The sequence below is a fragment of the Sapajus apella genome, unplaced genomic scaffold (assembly GCF_009761245.1).
Source record: "Sapajus apella isolate SASKATOON/1434 unplaced genomic scaffold, GSC_monkey_1.0 scaffold62, whole genome shotgun sequence".
NCBI lineage: Eukaryota > Metazoa > Chordata > Mammalia > Primates > Cebidae > Sapajus > Sapajus apella.
In genome coordinates, this window is record NW_022437002.1 from 12,688,389 (window position 1) to 12,715,636 (window position 27,248).

The 27,248-nt window shown below is 45.0% G+C and overlaps 1 protein-coding gene and 1 pseudogene across 11 annotated transcripts in view; both read left to right on the forward strand.

Moving 5' to 3' along the window:
• The window catches only part of NFYC (nuclear transcription factor Y subunit gamma), an 80,186-nt gene extending 54,829 nt beyond the window's left edge, over positions 1-25,357 (forward strand). For 8 of the 10 annotated variants that reach the window (XM_032247115.1, XM_032247116.1, XM_032247118.1 and 5 more), the window contains exons 4-10: positions 1,754-1,867; positions 5,859-5,954; positions 10,850-11,023; positions 16,824-16,982; positions 20,330-20,437; positions 23,091-23,150; positions 24,128-25,357. In XM_032247115.1, coding sequence (XP_032103006.1) covers positions 1,754-1,867; positions 5,859-5,954; positions 10,850-11,023; positions 16,824-16,982; positions 20,330-20,437; positions 23,091-23,150; positions 24,128-24,559 — 1,143 coding nt within the window. In that variant the 3' untranslated portion in view covers positions 24,560-25,357. The remainder of the gene's footprint in view (positions 1-1,753; positions 1,868-5,858; positions 5,955-10,849; positions 11,024-16,823; positions 16,983-20,329; positions 20,438-23,090; positions 23,151-24,127) is intronic. The other 2 variants (XM_032247124.1, XM_032247123.1) reach the window with 2 other exon arrangements.
• LOC116529357 lies at positions 12,987-14,368 on the forward strand (annotated as a pseudogene). The gene has a single exon (XR_004259469.1). The product of XR_004259469.1 is annotated as a BRISC and BRCA1-A complex member 1 pseudogene (transcript).
• Positions 25,358-27,248: the final 1,891 nt, after the last annotated feature.

Here is a 27,248-nt window from a genome sequence, read left to right on the forward strand (position 1 = left end):
TTTTTTTTTTTTTTTTTTTTTTTTTTTTTTTTTTTTTTTTGGAGTGTTTTACTCTATCACCCAGGCTGGAGTGCAGTGGTACAGTCTAGCTCACTGAAACCTCTGCCTTCCAGGTTCAAGTGATTCTCATGCCTCAGCCTCCCGGGTAGCTGGGATTACAGGCACCCGCTGCCACATCCAGCTAATTTTTGTATTTTTAGTAGAGATGGGGTTTCACCATGTTGGCCAGGCTAGTCTCAAACTCCCTCGGGTGATCCGCCTGCCTTGGCTTCCCAAAGTGCTGGGATTACAGACGTGAGCCACCATGCCTGGTCTTTTATTTGTTTTTGAGACAGAGTCTTACTCTGTCACCCAGGCTGGAGGGCAGTGGCACAATCATGGCTCACTGTAGCCTTTACTTCCCAGGCCCAAATGATCCTCCCACCTCAGCCTCCCAAGTAGCTGGGACTACAGATGTGCCATCATGTCTGGCTAATTTTTAATATATTTTGGAGCGGGGGACAGGATTTCACTGTGTTGTCCAGGCTAGTCATAAACTCCTGAGCTCAAGCAATCCTCCAGCCTAAGCCTCCCAAAATGCTAGGATTAGGCGTGAACCACCAGGCCAAGCTGGTATTTCACAGTTCTTTCAGAGTGTAGTATATACATGTATCATCAAATCAACAGGACAGTACCATCATCTTAGCATCTTATAATGTATATTTTGTTGATCTAAACTCTTAAGAAATTTTTGATGATGTGTCTACCTTTTCTAACCTTTTGATCTGTGAGTTTATTTTACATGAGTAGTACTTGTGAGAGGGTATGCTTGGGCTTGGCTATTTCCGTATTCCTAGGAGTCCATCTCCATTAAAGATCTCAGAGAAAGAGCACCTCTGTCTCTTGACCACTCAAAATTAATACTTTTGTATTTGCACAGAAAACTAACAATTGATAGCAATTTTCCCTTTTATTAGCTCCTTTCTTCCTCACAGTAGCCCTGTGAGATTTGATGTAATAAGAATTATCAGTTCCATTTTACAGACAATGGAAATAGACACAAAGAGGTTAAGTGCCTCACTCAGAGTGATAGAACCAATATCTTATTTCTCATCTACTGCTGCTTTAACTCCAGAGCCCTTTCTGTGGCTGTAGCCTGCACAGACTACCTCACCAAAGGTTGAGAACCTTGTTTGACCAAGAGCTTCAACTTTGAAGTCAGACATATCAAGGAGGTTTATATGCTTTAGCACTTACTATGTGCCAGGCCCTGTGCTGGGTCATGTATTATCTCATTTGATTCCCACAATAAAACTGGAAGGTTATCCACTTTTTCAGTATGTACAAAACAAAGCCCAAAAGGATGGGAAGCCTGCAATTTTACCCACCTCCATTGGCTTTCAGGCTTTCTCTCCTTCCCCATATTGTTTCTCCTCAGATTAGAACCTAAACCCTACTGACTCTATGGCTATGGGAAAATCACTTCATCGTTCTTAAACCCTGGTTTCTTTGAAAGGCTGTTGTAAGGGTAAGAAAGCACCTTGCACAAGGTTTGGCACATGGTAGGTGCTAATAAGTATTCTTTCTCATTGCTCCCTTGTTGCCTGCTTTGTTCCTACTTATGGATCTATTTTACCTTGGATTCTCTGGAGCATACCACCTCATTTGTTGACCCTTGCCCCATAGTCTCATGCCAGGCAGTGAGGCAAGAGATAAACTGACTGGTTTGAATGACTTACTGGTGATTGACAGGGAGGGCCTGTGTCTGTTGCAGATGATCAGTGCAGAAGCCCCTGTACTCTTTGCCAAGGCAGCCCAGATTTTTATCACAGAGTTGACTCTTCGAGCCTGGATTCACACAGAGGATAACAAGCGCCGGACTTTACAGGTATTATTGCAGACTTAGATTGGGAAAACTGGGGTAAGCAGCTGCCTTTGCCTGTTCTCTTGTGTGGCTTTGGACCAAAGATTATTGTTCTTCTTTAGCCCTCTATCAATCGGACATGTAATTGGCATCTCCACCGTTGGGAGGCAGACATACCTTCCAGTCATGATGATTGTGTTTCTCCACCAAAAATTTAATTCTGTCCTGATTTTCACAGCCTAGTGACTGAACTCCTTTCCGTTGGTGACCTCTCACTGTAAACAGATGCTCAAGTGATAGAGTATTTACCTGTTTCCAGATGTAAACAGTTGCTGGTTGGGAGTCTCACTAGCTTCATTAGGCTTTTTGTTCCTTGTGTTGCCTTCCTGGGGAATCTTTTTCTTTTTCTTCTTTTTTTTTTTCCAAAAATTTTAATTTTAACCAAGGAAATCAACATTCATATTGTATGCAGAGCCCTTGGTTCTGGAAACTCTCACTCAATAGCCAAGCCCTAGCTCTTAGAGGAAAAGTTTCCCAGATACAAGAAGAAGGGTGTAACAGGTACAAAATAGTAGCGTATTTTAACATCAAAGCCAAGAAAGTACATTGTTTTCTCTTTGTCTCTCTTTACCTACAAAGTAGAAAATGCATGTGTTTATTCATTTATTCTAAAAATACTTACTGAACATCCACAATGTGCCAGGCACTTTTCTAGGCCCTGGGGATTAACGATACACAAAACAGACAAAATTCCTTATCTGTGGGATGCCTGCATTCTAGTACAGCTTGTCAGTGGAGCATAAAGTTAGGATTTGTGTACGTTACTATATGAAAGTTTTAAAGCAAAAAAAGGTAAAAAAATACTGAATTTCAGTAAATGATATGCATGTTGAAGAAATTTATGCTGCCTTGAAGTTAGTCTGTGGCTCCAGAGAGAGCCAGTTAAAGCTCCCTTCAAGATCAATTCAGATTAGAAAATAAAATAGGCAAAACATTTGGACAGACCTTCAGAAAAGAAGGTAAACAAATGTTCAATAAACCCATGAGAAGATGTGCAACATCTTTTATCATCAGGGAAATACAAATTAAAACCGCAATGAGATACTGGTTTAACCCACTAGAATACCTAATATAAAAAAGACTGACAGTACCACAGTTGGTGAGGAATTGGAGTGTCTGAAACTCATATGTTGCTGGTCAGAATGTAAAATGGTAAGGTCACTTTGAAAAACTATTTTGCACTTTCTAATAAACATATTCCTACTCTATAACCTAGCCATTTCACTCCTAGGTATATACCCAGAAGAAATGTGGCCATTCTTAAATAGTAATGCTCTTAACCTTATTTATACTACCCCCAAAACTTAAGTAACTCAAGTATCCATCAGTATAGGAATATACAAACAAATTTTGAGGTATTAATGAAATGGATTCCTGCTCAGCAATAAAAAGAAACAAATATTGCTCCATACAACATGGATAAATCTCAAAGGTACTATGTTACCAAAAGGAACCAGAGGGAAAAAAATCACATAGTGCATGATACAATGCATTATTACCACCTGTGGTGATGATAGAAATCAGAGTTGTGGTTGCTCATATATAAGGGAGTGTGGGGAAGGATATTGAAAGGGCTAGAAGGAACTTTCTATATTTCTTTTTTATTTTTTGAGACAGGGTCTCGCTCCATGGCCCAGGCTGGAGTGCAGTGGCGCAATCACAGCTCACTGCAGCCTCAACCTCATGGGCTCAAGTGATCCTCCCACCTCAGCCTCCCAAGTAGCTAGGACTACAGGTGTGTGCCACTGCATCTGGCATAAAAAAAAAAAATTTTTTTTTTTTTTTTTTTTTTTTTTGAGACGGAGTTTTGCTCTTTTTACCCAGGCTGGAGGGCTGTGGCGTGATCTCGGCTCATCATAACCTCTGTCTCCTGGGTTCAAGCAATTCTGCCTCAGCCTCCCGAGTAGCTGGGACTACAGGCGTGCGCCACCATGCCCAGCTAATTTTTGTATTTTTAGTAGAGACGGGGTTTCACTATGTTGACCAGGATGGTCTCAATCTCTTGACCTCGTGATCCACCCGTCTTGGCCTCCCATAGTGCTGGGATTATAGGTGTGAGCCATCGCGCCCGGCCAAAAATTTTTTTTTTGGTAGAGATGAGGCCTTGCTATTTGCCCAGGGCTGGTCACAAAACTCCTAGCTCAAGTGATCCTCCTGCCTCAGGGAATTTAAAAAGCAAAATAAAAATTTTAGGAAGACCAATTTAAGTATATTTATGTTTCCAAAACATACTAGAACATTTAATTATATGTTGGAGGTGTTTATTATTTTTCTTTTCCCCCCTTTATTCCATGATTAGATGAGCCATTTAGGTCGATTGAGTAGGTGACATCAAAAATGTGACACTATGTTGTAGTCATCTTAAATGAGTCCTGGCAGTCTTAAGATGTGCCCTGCTTCAGTTGGGAGGGTTTATCTTCAAGCTAGTGGTTGGCACGAAGGATGGACTAGAGTTTTGCATTTCAGTGGCTTGAGGCCATCACAGATACACGGGAAGGAAAAAACAGAAAATTTCCATCCCCTCCTGTTTTGTCTGATGAGTCACCTTTTAAGGTGTGGTATATAGAGTTTGCTAAGGATTTCTGTTAGTGTGTTGACATTTTCCCCAGCATTTTATTATGAAAAATTTCAAACATAAGCAAAGTTTACAGTGAATACCTGTATACTTACAACCTAGGTTCTACCATAAACATTTTACTATGCTTATTTTATTCCTGTATCTGTCTGTCCTTCTATCCATCCTTCAAGTCATCTGTTTTTCAGTGCATTGTAAAATTTACTTTCTCCCAAATACGTTTTTTTTTTCTTTTGAGACAGAGTCTTGTGCCATCGCCAGGCGCCAGGCTGGAGTGCAGTGGCTCACTCTGGGCTCACTGTAACCTCCGCCTCCTGAGTTCAAGCAGTTCTCCTGCCTCAGCCTCCTGAATAGCTGGGACTACAGGCGCACACCACCACACTCAGCTGATTTTTGTATTTTTTTTTTAGTAGAGACGGGGTTTCACCATGTTGGCCAGGATGGTCTTGATCTCTTGACCTCATGATATGCTCACCTCAGCCTCCCAAAGTGCTGGGATTACAGGCATGAACCACCACGTCTGGCTTCCCCTAAATACTTTAAAATGGCTATCATTCACTAGAGTTCAGTGTTTTTTCATATATATATATTTTTTCCTTTGGCGATAAAATCTTCAGTAAAGTACACAAATCTTAACTATACATAATATGTTGGGTTTTAGTAAAAATCTTTTAATTATTCAAAGAAAGGAAGTATCACACTTGGGAGAAAACCCCAGCAGAGCAGGTCTTGGTTTCAGTATCATTAGCCATCTGACTCCTATGTTCTCTCACCTCTCCTGCCACTATTCATAGCAGAAGCTATGAATATCAGAATTCTTAAACCATGATATGGTTTAAGCATTGCAGTTTTGAATTCCCAAATAAAAACCATAGCTTATGAGAACTTAGTGTATATAGATCCAGTGACTTGAAAATGTTGCAGAAAGTTATTGAATTAAGATTTGACCTAAGAAATCTAAAATAGATTGTAACTACTTGTGAAGTAAAGGGATTATTTAGGGCCTTAAAAAGGTTTTAAACCTAACTTTGCTAACCCACAGAATGACCAGAACCCTACTAATTGAGATTACTAGGTTTGTACTAGAGGATGATAATTTGAAAATCGCAGGGAGAGGGTCAAGCAGGAGTAGCAGTGGTTGGAGGCTTAGTTACCCCATTTTAGAGTGTGTGTTACATGTATCTTTTTTTTGTTGATGGTTGTCCACCAAGTCTGATCATTTAAAGCATATGAATTTGGCTGCGCTTATTTCAGCTACAGAACTGGCCATGGGTGTTTAGTTTGGCTCAGAAGTCATCTTACCTTATTTGAAGGGTATAAAGCCAAGTGAACTAGTTTTCTCCCCAGGCTAATTTTTCACTCCACTTTTCTTTGTTACAGAGAAATGATATCGCCATGGCAATTACAAAATTTGATCAGTTTGACTTTCTCATCGATATCGTTCCAAGAGATGAACTGAAACCTCCAAAGCGTCAGGTGAGCTGTGCGTGCATTGCCATTGTGCTGACTGAAGAGCACTTTGCATACTGGTGTCAGATACGTGCCTTTTCCTCTCAGCACAAGTCATTTGCTGTTCCCTTTGCTCTTTGTCTCTAGACCAGATTCATTCTTAACATCTCCTCTGTTACTCATTTCTGGATACTTTTAACTCAGTGCCTCTGAAGTGGTATTTAAATGAAAATAGACAAAATGAAAATGAAAAACTTTAGTTACAAATGGTAAAGTGAAGCTCATTTCAAGGTATCTTAGGAAGTCTATCAGAGCTCTTCATCTGGGATGGGAGAATAGTCCCAGAAAGTTATAGACTTCAGATTTTTAAGAAACAACTTCTCTGTGTGCACAGTGGTATTTGGAGTGAATGGACTATGTTTTCTCTTCCTCTGTATTGTGGTTCTTATATCTTTATGTAGTGCCCCGACTGCACACTAGAATTACCTGTTGGGGTTTTAAAACCATCAGCACCCAGGCTCTACCCCACATCAGCTGAATCAGAATCTCATGATGGAGCCCAGGCATGAGTACCTTTTAAAATTCCCTGGATGCTTTTAATGTGCAACCAGATTTGAGAACCACCACTTGAGCTGTTTTCCCAGCAATCACAAGAAAGAATGTGAATGTCTGCCTTCCCCTCTCTTCTGTCTGCCCCTCTCCAAAGATCACACTAGTTGTTTTTTCAGCACCTTGGGTGCATATAGCTCCTAATTGTGATTCTAACAGACGTCCGTCCTGTAGAGCTCATTGTTTTAGGCATGCAGGTTGCATGATGATTCCACTAGGTGTAGTAGAGACACTGGGAAAGAGTGGCAGAATCTCACAGGAGCAAAGCTGTGCCTTGTTCCGCTTTCTTTGTTATATAAAACTTTTAAGTATTTTTAATGAGTTATTTCATAATATATTATCCTTAGAAATAATCATTCAGTGACAACCATTCTCCCCATGCCGGCCTGAATTAATAACCAGTCAGAGAAAGTCTAGAAGTGGGCATCCTAATGAACATTTATAATTCTGACCTTGCATGGGGGCTTTTGGATTAGCAAGCCCCCTGTCACCTCCTTACTAGAGTAGGGTGTGCCTCACTGCGTCTCCGTTCTTTTTGGGCAGTCTTTGCTACTGTAAACATCCTTGACTGGAAGCTGTAAGGTGTTCAGAGGAGCTTTCAGTCGGATGTTTACAGCGGCAGGCTGCCACGGTCGTCCCCAGCTGCACATCGGCTTTGAAACATTGCAGGTTTGTGCCCACAGGCTCAATTTCTCCTCTTGGGGTCCTTCCCTCCTCTCTCAGAAGTCACAACCACAAGAACTCAGGCCATTTCTCTTCCTTCAGAACAAAGAGTATCACACACCTGCTTTCCTTGTTGAAATTGTTATCTCCTTGTGTCTATTAGAAGCCCCCTTTGAAACAAGATGGTGAGCTCCGTGATGAAATCAGGCCTTGCTCACTCTCATTGTGCTAACTCCTTGTTTTCTGTGGGCTGTCTGCTGAATACACTGGCTGGAGAGAAGGGTCACATCCTGCCAGTTCCTCCAAATTCCTCAGTGCTTCTGGCTCTCTCGGGGTATCACACAGATCCTTATTCCATCTTAGCCAGACTCAAAGTGCCATGATCCATCTGCTTTTAAAGTGTGTGTGTCTAGCTGAAACAGCTTCTTGTTGCTTGGATTTAGTTCTTTGTAGGTGTTCAAGCCATTGATTGGCAACGTATTCGGGACAGCTGCTGCCTGGCCTTTGAAAGGTTGAGATTGCTGAAAGCTGGCCTGAAATTCTAAGATAGCATTTTTAATCCTCTGTAGACACAAAGTTTTTCCAAGCTCCAAATTGGCTGGCACTTCTTAAAGTCCTTTAAAACGCCTACTCTCCAAAACCCACCCTTTCTGAAGGAAGCAGCAGTTCACTCTTGCCACTAAAGCAAATGTACTTTTTTCCAGTCGGGGCTGGCTGCACAACACTGTAGAGATGGCCCTAGGATGTGATGCTGCTCTTCTCTGGCACTGTTTGTTAGTCTCAGCTTCTGGAAAGATTCCAAGAGCCAGCCCTCTAGTTGGGGAGGCCTCTGTTAAAGTTGAGCAAGTGCCCCATTCTGGATTGATCCAGTCATTAAAGGATTGTTCTACCACTTGGGCCAACTTCCCACTGCTGGGAAAAGGAACTAGCCAGAAATACTGAATTGTGAATCTAAGGCCCTTGACTTCTCAAAGATGCTTGGGAGTTTTGCTTGTTCTTCAGGGAAGCAAGTAAAGACTATTTCAAAGTAGGAGGTAGTTGAGGCCTGACTTCTGCCCCACTAAAGCTATGAGTTGAAAGTTCCTGCCCATTGAAATATCATTATCTTTTCACCCATTTCTTTAAACAAAGCATAATCATTTTCTTGCTAGCTTGACCTCCATTGGCCGCATGAGTCTTCATAATGCAGCAGAGCCTTAGGTATGCCTTCTTCCATTCCAGCGATTTGAGAACAGTTGTGCCTTGTCCTAACAACACAAACCTAGGTGCCTCCACTTGATACTCACAAGTGTCCTAGATACTGTTTAGTTCATAAACGGTTTAAGAAGTATTGTAAGCAGCATAGGAGGAGCCCTTTACCTGATCTCACAGCTTTTGGCTAGAGGTATTGGCTTCTGGAAGGGGTTTTTAAAGGTTTTGCTTTTTGTCTGACAAAAAGGTCATTCAGTTACTAGATCAGCTGTAGTCGGGGATAACTAGAGACTAAACAATCACAGGTCAGGGCTAGAAAATGCAGGTGTCTCCCTGCTGCCTAGCACCCTATACAGCTGGTTCTGGGGCTCTTAGTCCTGTATACCCTCTCATTACCCAAGAGCTTTTCCAAATCAGGTCTGGATTTCAGTGATTTGTGTTTTTCATAAGATAAGAAGGGAGATCACAGTGGAACATAAGTACCTTGAACCCACTTCAATAGCTTTGCAAAGAGCAGGTGGCCCGTTTCTTGGCTGAAAAGGGTATCAGTATTTTAGCCTTGCCACAGCCAAGACCTCGTTTCCAGGCTGACATTTATTTATAATGATGAGAAGTTGGGGTTGAAATGGAGTTGACGTTGCCATTTTTAAGTCTTCGTGGAAATTGAGACATAGATGAAAATGAAAGAGAATCTCCTTTTCCTTCTGCCTCAGCATAATTGTATTGAGTGTTAAAAGTGTTTGGGTCTGAAGCACAGAATATATCAATCTAGAAAGTCAGTTCATGTTTAAGGACTTGCTTAGAAACCCAAAATGTTACAGTTATCTCCCTAAGCTAGGTAAATGGCTGTCAAGTAACCATGTCATGCAGAGACCCCTGTTTCTTAGGGGCTAGAGATTGGTGGTCCTAATTTTAGTATCCTGGCTCCCAGTCATCAGGCAAACAAAGAATACCCAGCCCTGTTCCGCAGGGACACCAGCTGCTCCCATACCCTATGGCAACAGAGTCCTAGAGGTACCAAAAGAGAGTTTAGAGATGACTTTTTTCTATTGGTAACAGCTGTTGCGTTCAAGAGAATTTGTCATACCACCAACTTGGATTCAGAGAAGTATTTTCCTGCCTCTAACTGTCTGCCTGTCTAAATAAATCCATGTATCATTCAACAAGCACTTACTGAGTGCCTACTGGGGAATGCAGGGGATAGTAGGGAGCAAGAGAGCCAGGCTTTGCCCTCATGGTGATTACGTTTTACCAGAACAGATAGTTAATTAGACATGCAAGTGCAAAAATTATACTATAGGACAATACTTTGGAAGCGCAGTTCAGGGCACCTAACGTAGTGGGGATGGGGTCAATACCAGCTTTGTAAATGCTACTTTAGGGAGTTCGAGGCAGTCCACAGGGTCTGTGTACGTTGAAGAAGTGTCTTCCTCTTTTCTGGAACATGACAGACTTTGCCCTGAATAAGCATGTGAGTAAATTTAGCTAATATTTTTACTCAGACAGCCCAAGTGGTTCTGTGTTTTTATTGTTTTTGTTGTCCCAGGCAGGGGCACCATGTGTCCACAGGTCACTCCGGATCAGACGTCGTTCTGTGTCAGTGGTCAGGGGCTGCCCAACCCTGGACCCTGTGGGCTGTAACCATGCTGTAGTGTGTGTAAACATCCTACACTCTCAGCTGTGAGCTCAAGGTGGCTGGGAGAGGGTTGTTTACTCCTTCTGCCATGGAAAACATCAGCTGAAGAAGAAACAGTCTCCACTCTGCAGATCGGACAGAATGCGACCTCCCTAATCAGCCAAGGCAGTACCCCAGCGGAGAGCTGTCCATCAGGCCCCCTGGGTTGCGCTTCTGTGGCTAAGTACAACCAGAACCAGATGTGAGCTGGATAGACATGCCCTCAGTGACCACAGAGCTTTCAACAAGCTGTGAAAAGCTGGGTACTTGTCTACCAGTGCTCTCGATCCTGAAACTTGATTCTGAAATTTCTGCCCAGTGCCTCTTGAAGTGGTGGGGATAAAATGAGAAGAACGCTGCCTATTTGGGAGATTGGGACCAGGCCTGAGAGGCATGATGTTTGGGTAGCATCTTCCCAACACTTACAATTAGCACTGTTCTCAGATCACAGGCCTTGACAGCATTTACTGACAAGCACTGCTGCTGCGCGGTTTTTAGTTAATGGTAATTATTTGCCCATTTGCAACTTATCATGCAATGGGTGATTATTTCATACTTCAAAAATTGGCTGGATGTTTTGTGAAGCCTATAGGATCTGTTATTTTTAGTTTGATTTAGCATAACTGGTCTCTTTGAATTCCACTTTCCTTTGGCTTCAGATGTGGAGAGCTCAGCATTCAGCAGGCAACTGCACATAGCCTGTTTGGGGGAAGAGTGGAAATTCACTGTGGTGGCTGCTGAGTCTGTTCTTTTCCTCTTACCTGTCTCTCTTTCCACCCAACAGGAGGAGGTGCGCCAGTCTGTTACTCCTGCCGAGCCAGTCCAGTACTATTTCACGCTGGCTCAGCAGCCCACCGCCGTCCAAGTCCAGGGGCAGCAGCAAGGCCAGCAGACCACCAGCTCCACGACCACCATCCAGCCTGGGCAGATCATCATTGCACAGCCTCAGCAGGGCCAGGTCTGTGAGCTGCTGAGGATGCCCATCCAGCAAGACAGTGCCCCTTAGGTTTTTGGATGGGCAGAGCTTGATGAGGGCAGAGGCAACCAGATCATTATAGAGCACTGCATTTAAAGTCTGGAAACTGGAACTTTTCCCCAGATTCAGTTCCTGGGGTGAGATGTCACCCTAATCTCTCTGAATTCTGTTTTTCTCAAAGGTCAAATGAAGAAAGCAGTGGACAGTATGTTCTCCAGGATCCCTATTAGCTCAGAAATTTTAGAAGGCAAAAAAACATGTCTGTAACGCCTTATGAAGAGTAGTGGGATCTCTATAGCGGTACTAAAGTGAACTCCATGCCTACTATGCCAGAAGTGGAATTTGTGCCCTTAAAGGGAGAGATTAGGTGTCATTGCCAGGTTACATACTCCTCCCCATCATTTCTCTGTCCCATGTTTTTGTCAAGTGACCTGCTCTTTTTACGATAGTAATCAGAGGACTCTTTCTCTCCCCAGTAGTATTGTTGAGAGCAGTAGCATTCATGTTTGTTGGGAGTCATGAGAGGCTGCAGAGAACTCTGTACTATGAGCTCTGAATCCACATTCTCTGTCAATCATTATTAATTCATCAAACACTGAGCATTCTCTGAGGGGAAAGTCCTGCACTATGTATTGGGGATACAGGCATGAATAAAATAGTCCTATTTTCAAAGAATTCACAATTTAGTTGTGGATGCAAATACTTAAAAGGTTGTACCACCACATGGGCATGTGTACAGGGTGTTATAGGAGCACATCAAAAGGAGTACCTTGGCTTGGTGCGGTGGCTCACACCTGTAATCCTAACACTTTGGGAGGCCAAGGTGGGAGGAACCCCGGAGTTTCAGGTTATAGTGAGGTAGGATCATGCCACTGCCCTTCAGCCTGGGCAGCACAGCAAGACCTTTAATTTAAAAAAAAAAAAAAAAAAAAGGTGGTGGTGGGGGTGTGGTGGCTCATGTCTGTAATTACAGCACTTTAGGAGGCTGAGGCAGGAGGATTGCTTGAGCCCATGTGTTCAAGACCAACCTGGGCAACATGGTGAGACCCTGTCTCTACAGGAGATTCAAAACATTAGCCAGGCATGATGGCATGTGCCTGTGGTCCCAGCTATTTAAGAGGCTGAGGTGGGAGGATTGCTTGAGCCAAGGAAGCCAAGCTACAGTGAGCTGTGATTGTTCCATTGCAGTCCAGTCAAGGTGGCAGAGCAAGATCCTGTCTCAAAAAAAAAAAAAAGAAATAGGGGAGGGAATGAGTATCTAAGAAAGATGTGAAGAAGGTGGTCAGATAATGTTCCTAAAGAGAATAAAATGAGTGTTAGGGAACAGTGGAAGTTAATGAAAGAAAGCGGGAAAGGATGGTATTGCCAGTAGGGGGCACAGCACAGCAAAAGCTTAGAGGTGAGAAATAGTACAGGGAGTTTTGTGGGAAAGTAGTCGGCATAGGGCACCATCTAAGCAAGTTTGAAAAGACAGGTAGTGAACATATCCTGGACAACCTTGTGTATTCTAATAAGGAGCTGGGTTTACCTAGAATAAAAAAAATGGGGTAGAGGTAGATTGATTTATTCACTGATTTTTTTTAAAGATAGGTTCTCACTTGGTCACCCAGGTTGGAGTGTAGTAGCACAATCGTAGCTCACTGCAGCTTCAGACTACTAGGCTCAAGCAATCCTCTTGTCTCAGCCTCCCGAGGAACTGGGACTTTAGGCACGTGCCACCACACCTGGCTAATTTTTAAATTTTTTGTAGCGATGGAGTCCCATGTTTCACAGGCTGGTCTCAAACTCCTGGCCTCAAGCCATCCTCCCACCTTGGCCTCCAACAGTGGTAGGATGAAAGCATGAGCCGCCATGCTCAGTTGGGAGGTATATTTAAATAATTATGATTTGGCCAGGTGCGGTGGCTCACACCTGTAATCCCAGCACTGTGGGAGGCCAAAGCAAGAGGGTCATGTGAGCCCAGGAATTTGAGACCAGCCTGCGCAACATGGCAAGACCTTGTCTCAAAAACAAATAAACACACAAAGAATTAAAATTAAGTGTGACGCACAACTTCCGGCTGAAAAGATGGTGGCTTCCTAGAGAGCTGGCGGTTGATTTGGAGGGAGGCTCAGGCTACACTATACAGGAGCCATGGAAGTGGCAGAGCCCAGCAGCCCCACTGAAGAAGAGGAGGAGGAAAGAGAAGCACTTGCTCTGATCCTGAAGGGGCTGAGGACCGGGCAGTGGGGGCACGGCAGCGTGGGTAGCCACAGCGAGGAGTGAGGCTGCCAATGCTGATGATGGGAGTCCCAACATTTCAGGAGCCGACCCTAAGTCCTGGTAGGTGTCCCCACCAGGCCTTGAGGCCCAAATTCAAACACCAAGGGTCAGCTCTCCAGAGAATTTGATAATCTGCCTGGACCTGTCAGAGGAAATGTCACTGCTAATGCTGGAGTCATTCAATGGCTCCAAAACCAATCCCCTCAACATCTCCCAGATGATCAAGATATTCGTGCAGACAAAACACAAGATCAACAGAAGCCACAAGTTTGTGCTGGTGGTGGTGAACAACGACACGGCCTGGCTATCCGGCCTGACCTCTGACCCCCGCGAGCTCTGCAACCGCCTCTATGATCTGGAGACGTGCCTCTGTGATCTGGTTTCCTGTTCCACCTTCAATCTAGAAGGACTTTCAGTCTGATCCAGCAGAAAACTGAGCTTCCAGTCACAGAGAATGTGCAGACAATTCCCCTGCCATATGTGGTCTGCACCATCCTTGTCGGCAGCCATCCGCTCAGCCAGCCCCAGTTCTCCTTGATGGAGCCCATGAAGAAAATGTTCCAGTGCCCATATTTCTTCTTTGATGTTGTTTACATCCACAATGGCACTGAGGAAAAGGAGGAGGAGATGAGCTGGAAGGACACGTTTGCCTTTACGGGCAGCCTGGACTGCATGGCAAAACTGTTGGCTCACCCCTGCAGTGGCCCTGCGAGAGCCACGCCTCCTACATCCTGCTGGAGGAGGAGGATGAGGCCACTGTCTGAACCATCCCTGTACATCTGCACCTTCTTGTGCAAGGAAGCTCTTGGCCTAAAGCCTTGGTTCTTAAACCGGGTTCCTTGGGACCTCCAAGGGGTGCCAGGAGGCACCTAGGGTACCTTGCAGGGTCCTAGGAGGGAAACTTAGGATTCCAGGAGGGATTCTAGGAACTCTGGGTGCCCATCTTCCATGTTTCCCAGCCCATTCCCACTCCTAGTTTGTCATGGATAATTTTTGTCCTTCCCTGTGTGATTTTTGTCATCAAAATAAAAATAGAGACTCGTTAACAATAACAAAAAAAAAAAACTATAAGTAATCATGAGGGCCAGGTGCAGTGGCTCATGTCTGTAATCCTAGCACTTTGGGAGAATGAGGTGGGTGGATCACCTAAGGTTGGGAGTTCGAGACAGCCTGACCCACATGGAGAAAACTTGTCTCTACTAAAAAGTACAAAATTAGCCAGGTGTGGTGGTACATACCTATAATCCAAGCCACTTGGAAGGTTGAGGCAGGAGAATTGCTTGAACCTCGAAGGCTGAGGTTGTGGTGAGCCAAGATTGTGCCATTGCAGTCCAGCCTGGGCAACAAGAGTGAAACTCCATAAAAAAAAAAAAAAAAAAAAAAAAACATAGTAATTATGATTTTAGGATTTATTCCCTGCTTATTTACTTATCCATATAACAAAAAATTAGTGCCTCTTCTATGCCAGACACTGTGCTAGGCAGGAGTGGATCAAAGATAATGGCTGCTCAGTCACTGCCTCAAGGCCTTGACTACACCATGATGCCTAAGGGACCTTCTTTGGCTAATGCTTGTGCCTCTGCAGTGGTGAGAGCTTTACCTGCCAAAGGCTTTATCCCTTTACAGAGTGAACTTAGAGGGAGTCTGCCAGGGGCAGGCTCTGGTTGGCTGATCATCCTAAGAAGCTCATGGCTGTTGTGCCCTGACAGCAGGGCACACCATACGTGATTTGACAGCTGCCATGCTAACACAAGCCCTCATTTTCCTGAAATGATTTAGAAATACCTTGGAAATCCTCTTGGGAAAATTGGGTTGATATAGCACAGTGATGAGTTGGCAGCATGCATTTCTTTTTAGTCAGCAAGAATTTCATCTATCCTCTTCTCTGCCAACCCAGACCTGCTCAGCTTGGAACTGATAAGGCTTGTGAGGTTGGTGAAGTTGGTCCTTCCCAGCATTTCCCGGCTGTTCATTCACCATCTTGCTGCTTCAGGGTGGCCTTGTGCTGTGTCACTCCTCCCTGGACCCATAGTGACGGCTATTTCAAGTTGAGTGCAGATATCCTTTGTAGGACAGAATACGTATGTATTAAACAGTCGGAAAGAATGAATATTTTGGTAAAATGAATCCTGTGTTTTCTGTCATAAATTGGAAACTTATTTCTGGAGGTTTGGGAATAGGCTGAGTTGAAAATTGTGGTACAAGAATGGAAGAGATGTTTTCCATTGGCCTAGCCCACTGCATGTACTTTTAGAACACCCGGCCGTCTTTCTTTCCTGCCCTCCTCCGGTTTATAGTAATTTCTCCTTAGTAATTCCTTGAATCTCATCTGTTGTTCACAGAACACATCCATCCCCTTCCCTTGTAACTCTGGATGCATACTTGTAATTTTCAGTAACCTATGTAGTCAGAATTAAGAACATCAGAATAGCAACATCAGTTGAAGTTTATGTTTCATTGAGACTTCCATAGTCGTCTTACCGAGGTGATTAATTCAGGATGGGGAGAGATAGTAACGGAATTCAAGTCAGGGATTGGGTGTACAGGTGTAGTTCAAAATGCTCCACCACCCCCACTCCATCACTACCATCACCAGATGAACCTGATACGCTCACTTCTCCAGGTAACCTCTAAAAGTCACAACTAGTACTAACGTTTTGAGATTTGAAAGAACGATTGACCGTTTTGGCAGCTTGTGTCTTTAACGTCTCTTAAAAGAGTACATTTCATAGGACTACAGCCGTTAAGTGTGTGTGAGAGAGACAGAATCTGCTAAGTCATACATTGGGCAGAAATTTCTTAAATCCGAGAATGCTATTTTTAGAAAGCTAGAGCTCTTGCTTTCTTAAATTCTATTAATTTGGGGTTGACTTAGGTAAGAGTCCGTGTCTTAACAGTGTCCAGTGAGTTAGCAGCGGTTGCTTTCCTGTGGGAAGGCATACTGTCGTCCAGAGCAGCCATCTGGTCAGTGTGGGCAGGAATTGCTCTGCAGCTTGAATGGGGTGAGAGCCAGTGTGCGCTAGGGCCAGCCTTGGAGATGCACCCCTGTGCTTTATTATACCTAAGAAAGAGCATATGATTCTGAACTAAATAAATTCATACTAACTCTTTCCATTTAATATCCAAATTCACCTGCCGCAGACTTGACTTTGGCTATTTCTGAAGTAAACTGTCATGGTTGCTTTTAACTTTTTCTGTATCGTATGTGACTTATCATCACTAACAGGGCTGTGAAAAAGTTGCAGCATTTGGGGCACAGAGATTTATGTTTGGGACCCATGCAAATATTGTATACTATGAGCCTAAAAATACTTTTGGCTTTCCTTTCATTTTGGAGAGTAACTTTAGCAATGCTGTAAATCCAAAGGACTGTGTAGGTTGAGTATTACTAATATTGAGATGAGTTTAGGCATTCATGGAGAGGGTTTGCTCCTGGCAAATTGCTCGTTATTAACCCCTTGGTAATCCTATAGACTCTGACCCTGAACTCATGCAGCATTCTCATAACTCTTCCTTTCAGACCACGCCTGTGACAATGCAGGTTGGAGAAGGTCAGCAGGTGCAGATTGTCCAGGCTCAGCCTCAGGGTCAAGCCCAGCAGGCCCAGAGTGGCACTGGACAGACAATGCAGGTGATGCAGCAGATCATCACTAACACAGGAGAGATCCAGCAGATCCCGGTGAGTCCTGCCCTGAGGTCTGTCTTCACGACTCTGTAGAAGGAAATACTTAAAGCTATTTAAACACATGCACAATACTGGCTTTTTTTGTTTTGTTTTGTTTTTTGAGACGGGGCTTGCTCTGTCACCCAGGCTGAAGTGTAGTGGTTTGATCTCAGTTCACTGCAACCTCCGCCTTCCAGGTTCAAGTGATTCTCCTGCCTCAGCCTTCCTACTAGCTGGGATTACAGGCGCATGCCACCACGCCGGCTAGTTTTTCTGTTTGTAGTTGAGACGGAGTTTCACAGTGTTGGCCAGGCTGGTCTCTAACTCCTGACCTCAGGTGATCCGCCAGCCTTGGCCTCCCAAAGTGCTCGGATTACAGGCATGAGCCACCATGCCTGGCCCACATACTTTTTATATATGTATGTGTGTGTGTGTGTGTGTTTTGTTTTTAACCTATATACCCAGTGTTCCTGACCACAACTTGCTTCACTGTGTTTGTTCCCTGCTTTCCTTTAATGCGGGTTCAGGTTCACCACAATGGGTCAGCTCCTCAGCTTTCCCTCATTCCACCTACACAGGAAATCATTGTAACCGCTACTCGTGCCAAGGCCCAAAGGCCCTGTGAGGCAGTCCTGTCTTGATTAGCAGAGGATAAGAGGGAGGTGTATAGGAAAGGCCATAAATACACTTGTTGCATATTCATGAGTCAGTTCCCAGTGGAGCCTGCAGCAAAGTGTATTTTTGGCTTTCATATAACTTATCCATTCCTTTACTGTGGACTGCTGCTTCCTGTGTGCCTTGAGGGATTTCATTTCTTAGATTTGTTGGCTTTTTTACTTGTACTCCTTCTTTTGTAAAATATGTCTTTGTCTTAACACTTGCAATCTGTACATTGGTCATTTTACCCCCAAAACTGGAAAGTGAGTGAAACAGAGCAGTTCTTCTTTCTGTTTCCTACCCTTTGCCCTTTCTGTTGTAAATGAAATGTAGGCAGGTATAGAAACTCACATAGACTTGGTTAACCACTTGCTCTGTGAAAACTCTAAAAGCATCCTTAGATCAGTTTAGGAATTGTTTTTCATCTGAAGTTAACATAGTAATAGACCAAGAGAAAGCTTAGGAAAGTGGAGTGTGTGTGTCTCGTTCTCCACCTCTCTCACGTGTGCTCGATACCCACAGATTGCAGGTGACTGGGCTCTGCCTGGCTTCATTGTTTCAGTCCCCAACCCCAAGATTGCTGTTGAATGGTTCTCATTTTTACAAGTGAAGGCACCACCACAAGTTCATTTAAGCAGAGGAGTTCCACCTGGCAGATACTGTAACCCTCTGGGGTACAGAGCGTTAGCCCAGAAGATTTGTGGCAGAATTCACTATTTCATCTTCACTGGTTCAGGTACCTTCTGTAGGAGTCTTCATTTCCAGACTCTTTAGGCAGCTAATTGGAATGTTCCCAACAGATGAGCTTTAGGAAGGAATCTTTATTTCCCTTTCAAAAATCCACAGCTTATTTTCTCAGTAATCAATGTAAAAAAGCTATGAGGATCCCCAGACCTGGCCTGCCATAGAGGAATGAGGGACGGATCATCACCAAATGTCTTAACCTAAGCCTAAAAGGAAAGCTTCTTGCTTTTATTGAAGAGCTGCTTGGAAACATTTGGCTCACAGCTTTTCAGTCACATTTGGGTTTCTGCAAAGAGCTATTCCCAGCTAGAAAATTTTACATCCTGTGGCTGTCAGTATACCTTCTCCCACTCCTGGGACAAGGCTTTAGTCTTTCACCTTGTGATCCCTGACTGGAGTTCTAGGGACTTCTGGGACTAGCCACCATCAGTCTCTGTAGATGAAGTTTCCCAAGCCTCCGCCCAGCTGCCTTCCTCACCACAAGCAACTTAACATTGTTGCCAGGAAGCTGCATTGTAGGATTTAGGTGGGGAATTCAGGGTTGGCACCACACCTCCCAGCAGCTTCTCTTGGCATATTCTCAGGAGAGAAATGACTGCAGGTCATAATACTCTCGCCCTGTCTCCTTTGAACCAGATTTTTAATGGGTTTAGAGTGTGTGTCCCTGAGTCTTGCCTCAAGTGAGCAATTCTGGAATGGTCTACCATGAACTTACAGAGGTAGTTTTTTCTTGGTAGGTCAAACTCTGTGAGGCTGGAAGTCTCAGAGAAGCATTTTGATTGAACACCGCATGCAGGAGTGAAGCTTCATCCATTAACATTTTCCTCATGGAAGGAAGAGTCCTGCAGTGAAGTTAGTTCTTGAAGGCCAGAGGGAAATTTGCTCCAGAGCAGAGGCAACACTTGCCTGTTAGCCGCAAGAAGCTCCCCCTTGCAACAAGGGTAGGCCAGGCATCCAGGGCAGGTGGTTTCTGGGGCCCCCAGATAGAAAGACCTAGGTATCCATGCTCCCCGAATCCCTTTTATTCCCTCTAAATCAAGGGCGTGAATGTCTGCAGTCCTCCTCTGCTGACCGTTATCTTTGCTGAGCTACGTTCTCTCACGTGGTAACTGCCTTGCTCCTCTTCTCATCCCCAGCTCAAAGCACTAATACTTTCATGGTACAGTGGAGCGTTAAGAGCCTGAGTTAAGGCTTTTAGCACACAATTAAATGCAGCATGTGGTATTATTGTATTATCTGAGATTTAATCGTAAGCATCAGAGACTCTAAGGGCACTTTTGTAGCTTTTGTTTCCCATGGTGGGGTTTTCTGTGAAAGGTTTATTGATTCTACTTCCCCTTGGGAGGTGTTTGGCCAGAAGCTTGTGCTGATCACCAAGGATCCTAAAAGTCCCACAGACCCCCATCCAGCCTGGCTCCTGGGGACAGAGATGGTTAAGCAGGCCAGCTGCTGCCTCCAAGATGTGCAGCATGGGGCAGGGCAGTGCGAGGGCTGTGGTGTGGAACGATGGCTGTCTGCTTTGGGCTCCTGGCGGAAGCTTGATCTCTTTACAATATTGGGAATTGTGGGAGATGGGAGGGAAGGAGGCCCACACTTAATGTACAGGCATTCTTACGATGTCAAACAGATAAATTCCTAAGATAAACTGTGATCATAGAGCTAAGAGCCAGCAAATAATAAGCATACAGCCATACTGTTCTCACCTTTGTGACAGGATCTTTTGGGAGTTTTTTCTGAAGTCTGTTCAGGGAACGTACTCTGCTATGTTGTGTGACTTGTGGGATGTGGATACTCTGGTTTTGCTTGTTTTGACCTCTGTTTAAAGGGGACTTTTTTCAGGGCAGGCTTCTTTAGAGGGCTTGAGGGGTAGGGGACAATCACCATCTCTGGTCATAGAAAGTTTGTGTGTTTGAGATTATACTCAATGTCTTATGGTCTCTCTGTCTCTGCCCCTGCCCTAGGTGCAGTTGAACGCCGGCCAGTTGCAGTATATTCGCTTAGCCCAGCCTGTATCAGGCACCCAAGTTGTGCAGGGACAGATCCAGACACTTGCCACCAATGCTCAACAGGTATGTGCCCCAGAGACACAGGCTTGTGTTGGAGACCAGCAGCAGATGGCTTCTGACTGGAAAGGGATACTGAACACACAGCTCTCTTGCCACCTCATCCTTCAGCCAGAGGCACTGCCCCCACATCCGCCACATCTCTTCTGCACCCTAAGAGGCATGGGTGGTAATTGGAAGATCAGATTCAAAGGGTTTTCTCTTACTATCTTGTTCTCAATGGGCAGAGAAGTGCAAGTCATGGGGGAGCCTCAAAGGTGCCTGAAAGAAACCTTACAGGTGTGCACACCCATTAGACCCGGGAAATGTTTGACAGACTGCCTGATTGTCAGGCTGAGTTTCCATCTTTACACCCAAGTGGCTGTTGTGTTCTGGCACCTTCTGTGCCCTTTGAAAAACTTGCTTAGATTTTATTTCCACGTCCTCTTGCATCCCTAACCAGAAAAATTGCCCCTCTCCTCTCCTCTTGTGCCCTACAATATTGATGGCTGACTCACAGATGGTGAGGGGGCTGCCTCCCTGGGCTTGGGGGTATTGAGGGATGTGGGCATCATTTACACAAGATGGGGGGGCTGCTGGTTAAGGGGAGGCATTGTTAATGGATTCTTTTGCCTCAGACCCAAAAAAAGCAGCGATCGTTTAAGAGCTGGACCCGTCTGGCCCAGTTGCATTTCTGGTGATGTATCTATTGACAGTGGTGACAGAGCTGAGTTTGTAGAGCAGGTCTCCGAAGATCTCATTTGGGAAAATAGGAGGAATGAGCCAAAAGCAAGGCTTCTGAGTTCCATATAGTCTCTGGGATCATTAAGGTCTCTTTCTGTGCCCACTCCCTGGCTTACCTAAGGAGTTGGCTTTTTCATAACTGATATACCCTTCCCCCGGCCCCTCGTTTTAACCTTGTAAGATTCTTCCCCTGGGATCCAAAAAACATAATGGCATGGGAGTGGGAGGAAATGAGAAGGAAGCTTCTTGGTTTCTCAGAAGTCAGTTTGGGGATGAGCACGGTAGCTTACGCCTGTAATCCCAGCACTTTGGGAGGCCAAGGCGAGTGGATCACTTGAGGTTGGGAGTTTGAGACCAGCCTGGCCAACATGGTGAAACCCCATCTCTACTAAAAATACAAAAATTATGTGGACATGGTGGTACATACCTGTAATCCCAACTATTCAGGAGGCCGAGGCACAAGAATCACTTGAATCCAGGAGGTGGAGGTTGCAGTGAGCCGAGATTGTGCCACTGCTCTCCAGCCTAGGCGACATAGTGAAACTCCGTCTCTAAAAAAAAGAAAAAAGTCAGTTTTGGGAACAGAACTAAAGCCAAAAAATGGGAGAGGATGGGGAGAAGCAAGAAAGAGGTGGCTGAGGGCAGTGAAAATCTCCATAAAAACAGGTTGTAATTGTGACAACCTAGTACTTAGTAGGTGCTCAGTAAATGTTTGTTGAATGAAGCTGAATGAATAATATGTAAATAAAATTTAAAGGTAAATGAAACCTCAGCTAATATGAATGGCAGTCCTGCTGTCCACAGAGCAGTTAACCTTCTTACCTATGAGGAGTATTTTCCATTTGTCTCAGGCTCACTTGTTTATTCTGCAGACATTTCTGGAATACTTACTTTGTATGGGGTCCCGCCCTCACGCAGCTTCTAGGCTGTGTGAAGGAAAGGGACCCAAAATAAGAAGGAACAATAGTAAAAAATAATCATGAAGCCTTCTCTACCTGTTCCCTTTCTTGTTCCTCGTAGCCTCATGGGTAGGCTTGCAGGGGTTGTTTTTGGCGGTGGTGAGGACATTTCAGAGGACAGTCCTTGCCTTGCAGGCTGGCTGTGATGATTCCAGGAAATGGTACACAAAGGACACTGCAGGTCGAATGTTCATAGAAACACGTGCGTGCACACCACAGTCTTCTTTCTAGTTTACCGATAGTTTACCAAGCTGCTCCCAGCAGTCATTATTATACATGCATCTACATGTCAGTAAATTTATCTAAAATCCATTTACAGCCTACACGTAAGATTTTAAGTACATGTGATAACTGTTGTCTTTGTTCCACTCCCTGACTCTCCCCCCTCCTCCTCCCCTCCTTTTTGGCCCAGAGGGCCTCGCAGTGCCTCTCTCGGAAAAAGTACTTCATAGGTTTGCCATGAGGACTGCTGGGGCCAAGGCCACTTGCTCGCCAGGGTGTTTCATATTCCAGTCAGATGATCTGGGTGATACGGGTTTGGTTTGGAGCCCACCTTCCAAGAATGAAAGAGACCACTCACCGTTTTGTCTAACACTTTGCACTCCGCCTTCACTGGCTGAAAGACTGACTCTGAGGACTTCTGCCCCAAACTGTAGCACCTAGAAGCTGTGTGTTCTGTTTGAGCCTCAGACCTTGAGATAGGTGGTTGAGGGAATAGGCAGACATTAGAGAGATGGGTGTGGGATCTGTATATGATGTGCTTCAAGATTCTCTGTGTCCCTTTGTGCTGCCAACTCTTGGGGTAGCCATCAGATCAGTGCTAGAGATTAGGAGTGGCCTTTGCTTTCTTACTACTCATTGAGCACCTGCTGGGCACTTTATATGCATTGTCTCATTCATGACCCTCTTCTGGGTGGTGGGCTGGTGGATCAGACCCTGTAGCTGATATGTCAACTCTGCCCTCTTGATTCTTACAGATTACACAGACAGAGGTCCAGCAAGGACAGCAGCAGTTCAGCCAGTTCACAGATGGACAGGTAGGGTACCCAGCCTGGGTAGGGGCAGAGGGAAGGAATTGGGGGGCAGGGTAGCAGGTAGTATCTGGGTTTGGATGGTTAGGGCAACTCTCCTGTCCTCTACTAACAATCAGTGGATAGAAATTGTTAAAACAAGTACAGTATTTAAATCAGGGCACCTGTCCTTTGGTTTTATAGACTTAGTGGGAACTAAAAATAATCTTAGATATGTAGCCCCAATTGCCATTTTACAGATGAGTAAACTGAGCCCTGGAGATGAGACGTGCCTTGTCTGTGCTCCCTTAGCTGGTTCATTGCAGAGCCAGGACTAGAGTACAAGTTTCCTGTTTCCCTCTCTAGAACTAGATTTTTCCCCCCTAAGCCATGATGCTTTTTTAATAGCGTGGACGGTTGAGACGCAGGGAACGTGTGACCTTTTGAGCTCTCCGCGTGCCTGAAATTCAGTAATTTTCAATCCATGCGAGGAGAGAATCTTCCCTTTTCCCTCTGCTTTCCCCTCACAGTACAGTCCCAGAGACCACTGAGGATATGATAGGATGACATGCCCAAACTTGTGCCCTCTGCTGCTCAAAAGGGAGAAGAGCTGGCATCAGAACCCACCTCTGGCTTCTGCCAGCACCACATGCTAGGCTTACATACCAGGGGTCCCATGAGGTCTTGGCTTTGATTTCTTTGGGGGAGCGCCTGAGAAACCTAGTCAGTTGGCCCTGACCTTCCTAAGTGGCTGTGTGAGTATCTTCTCCACCCTTGGAGGGTCTTGACTATAGTAAGTGTTTAATACCAGGCCACCTCCTTAGCAGGGCCCATGGAGAAAATTCAAATTCAGTTTAGCTTCTACCTGAGCCAGATATTCTCAGAAAAGGAGGAGAGAAGGGGGTAATCCTACTGCTCCTGCCAGTGTGGATTACCAAGAGATGGGGAAATGCTGACTTCCAAGCTGCTGGTACAGTGGTTCGAATTGCTTGTGTTTGCCACAGAGGAACAGCGTGCAGCAAGCTCGAGTCTCTGAGCTAACGGGAGAGGCAGAGCCCAGAGAAGTGAAAGCCACAGGAAATTCAACTCCCTGCACCTCTTCCCTGCCCACCACACACCCCCCCTCACACCGGGCTGGTGCCTCCTGTGTCTGCTGCTCCCAACCCCAGCAGAGCTCCACATCCCCTCCTCCTTCTGACGCCTTGCAGTGGGTGGTGGTTGAGGTATCTGGGACCCCCAACCAGCTCGAGACCCATAGGGAGCTGCATGCCCCTCTCCCAGGGGTGACCTCACTCTCTCCTCTCCACCCCTCGCAGCAGCTCTACCAGATCCAGCAAGTCACCATGCCTGCAGGCCAGGACCTCGCCCAGCCCATGTTCATCCAGTCAGCCAACCAGCCCTCCGACGGGCAGGCCCCCCAGGTGACCGGCGACTGAGGGCCTAAGCTGGCAAGGCCAAGGACACCCAACACAATTTTTGCCATACAGCCCCAGGCGATGGGCACAGCCTCCCTCCCCAGAGGACCCGGCCGACCTCAGCGCCTCCTGCAGGCTAGGACACTGGTGCACTACGCCCCATGCCTGGGGGCCGAGATTCTCCAACTGAAAGATGCAATCTTTTTTGTTTCCTTTTTTTCCACTTTTTTCTCCAAGGAATCAATATTTCAATATGTTGAGCTGTGTGTCCAATGCTATGAAATTAAAATATTAAATAACATATTTATGGCATTTTCTTGAAGAGTGTGGTTGAAGAAATATTTCTCCTTTTGCTTTTCTTTTTTTTTTTTTTTTTTTTTTTTTTGTTTCTTACTGCCATTTGTTTTTAGGAGCAAATCTTCCCAGGGGTGTATGGTATTTCTTGACTCTTGGAACAGCTGCGGCCCCCAAGATTTGCCATGTTGTTCTGTTCTACCCTCAGATGGAATTAGGTGAATGTGTGTAGCTGCTTTTTCACTAGTGGTCCTCTCCCCATCCCTTGCTCTTACCCTAGAGCTCTGTGTATTTGCATCCAGAAGCCATGGAAACATTCCTTGCATTTAAGAGACAGATGTATTCCCCATGGAGAATGAGTGGGTTCATTGCCACACTCTTTTCTTCCAGGGACCCAGGAGACTAAGGACTTTGTGCGTTTGCTGCCCACCTCCCCTTTATTTTTTAAATGCATTAAAAACTGTGCTAGTCGCCTTTGCATGGATTTCAAACTGCATGAAATGCAATAAATCTCATTTTAGATAATTGAGAGTCTGGGTTTCTGTGTCTGGGGGCATTCATGGGGCCACTTTGCTTGGAAAGGTTCATTTGCCCTCGGGTTGGGTATCTGGGAGAGAGGGCCACCCTTGTGAGAAGGGCATGTTCAAAGCTAAGTGAACTTCATGCTGTGTGTCTCATTCAAACTGCAGTCCTTAGCTGATTTTTTTTTTTTTTTTTTTTTTGTCTTGCTCTGTTGCCTAGGCTGGCGTGCAGTGGTGTGATCACTGCTCACTGCAGCCTCAATCTCCTGGGCTCAAGCAGTCCTCCCACCTTAGCCTCCTTGCTGGGACTATAGTCAGGTGCCACCATGCCCAGCTAATTTTTTTATATTTTATATATAGAGACAGGGTTTCACTGTATTGCCCTGGCTGGTCTTGATCTGGGCTCAAGTGATCCTCCCACCTCAGCCTCCTGAAGTACTGGGATTATAGGCATGAGCCACTGTGCCTGGCCTACCTCAGCCAGTCTTAAAAGTGAACTTCATCGGAATATATTTGCTGCTCAGAGATGCCTGCCTGCTGGACTTACTAGATTCTCACCCGTGTATCAGATTGAGTTGTGTCCCGCTTGGTTGAGGGTCTTTCTCATGAAGAAAGCTGGCTCTATCAAACAAAGCCTGGGGTAAATCCTTCCAGTCCTGCCTGGCACAGGCTGGCATTCAACTGCCTGCTATGGCCATACCCATCACCTGCTATGGCATGACATCTGCCACAGAGAGCAGCCCAGGCCCAGTGTCAGCCAGGAGTTCTACAGCCGAGACCTGCTTCCTGTTAATTGAAGCAGGGAGAAGAGAGAGTGCATTCCACTTCTTCACTGGCCACAGAGGCCAGAGATGAGCCATCTTTATTACCCCCATCATGTCATCCTTCCAACTGGAATAAGCTGCTGTTGATGGCAGAACAGTGAGCTGGGTGCCAGGAAATGTAGGTATTTGCCCTAAAACCATGGACAACTCCCTTGTCTTTGGGACTGTCTCAATGGGTGAGGTGGAAATTGGGGAAAGGCTTATATTAGATGGTTTCAAGTCTGAGCCTGATGCTTTTATGATTTTCTCACCAAATATCCACTGTAAGACATGAATTGGGTTTCAACGAGTAGTTTCAGGTAACTACTGCCCTCTGATCTTTCTTCTCCCAGGAGATTCCTCAGATCTCTGGGATCTGCTTAAATACGTTGCCTAGATTCAAGTCTGGCCAGCTCTGCCCTTTCCTCTAGATTGGCATATTGTCTTGATGATGGTGGCTTATACTCAAGCATCTATTTCATTTCCTTAACTGTACCTTACCTCTCAGTCCATAAGAAAAAATTGCAATGAAAACAACACAATGAAATAATAAAGTAGGATAAATTAGAATTAGGAAATATATAATTGAGTAGGAAATCAGGATTACTAGAAAACAAAAACACAAATATCATGGTTATAAAAACCTATGTAGTTGTTAGAATTATTTGACCCGGAGCTTCCTGGCCACCAAAGCAAAAAGAGATAAGACCAGATGAAGGATTCACATTATAAAAGAAAAATAACTTTTTTTTTTTTTTCAAAAGTAAGTTTTTTTAGCTTTAAGGTTTTAGATATATGATACTGTGTATCCGAAAAGTAAAGCAGGTGACAGTTCACCATCAGAAGTCAGTAAGTCTGACCCCATAACAGTGCGTCAGGATAGGCTCCCACATGCTCCTGACTCCCAAATCAGTCCCTCCTTCATCTAGTTGTCTTCATTCTAGCTCTGGACTTCTTTTCTGGAGGGGGTCTTCTGGCCTTTCCAGCTGTCCTGAACTTGGTCTTAGTGAGACATCATATAATCAGCAAGTTTTCTCTGATAGCCGTGTGCCCAGCCCTGCATGCTGGGAACGCAAGAGGGAGAAAGCGAAC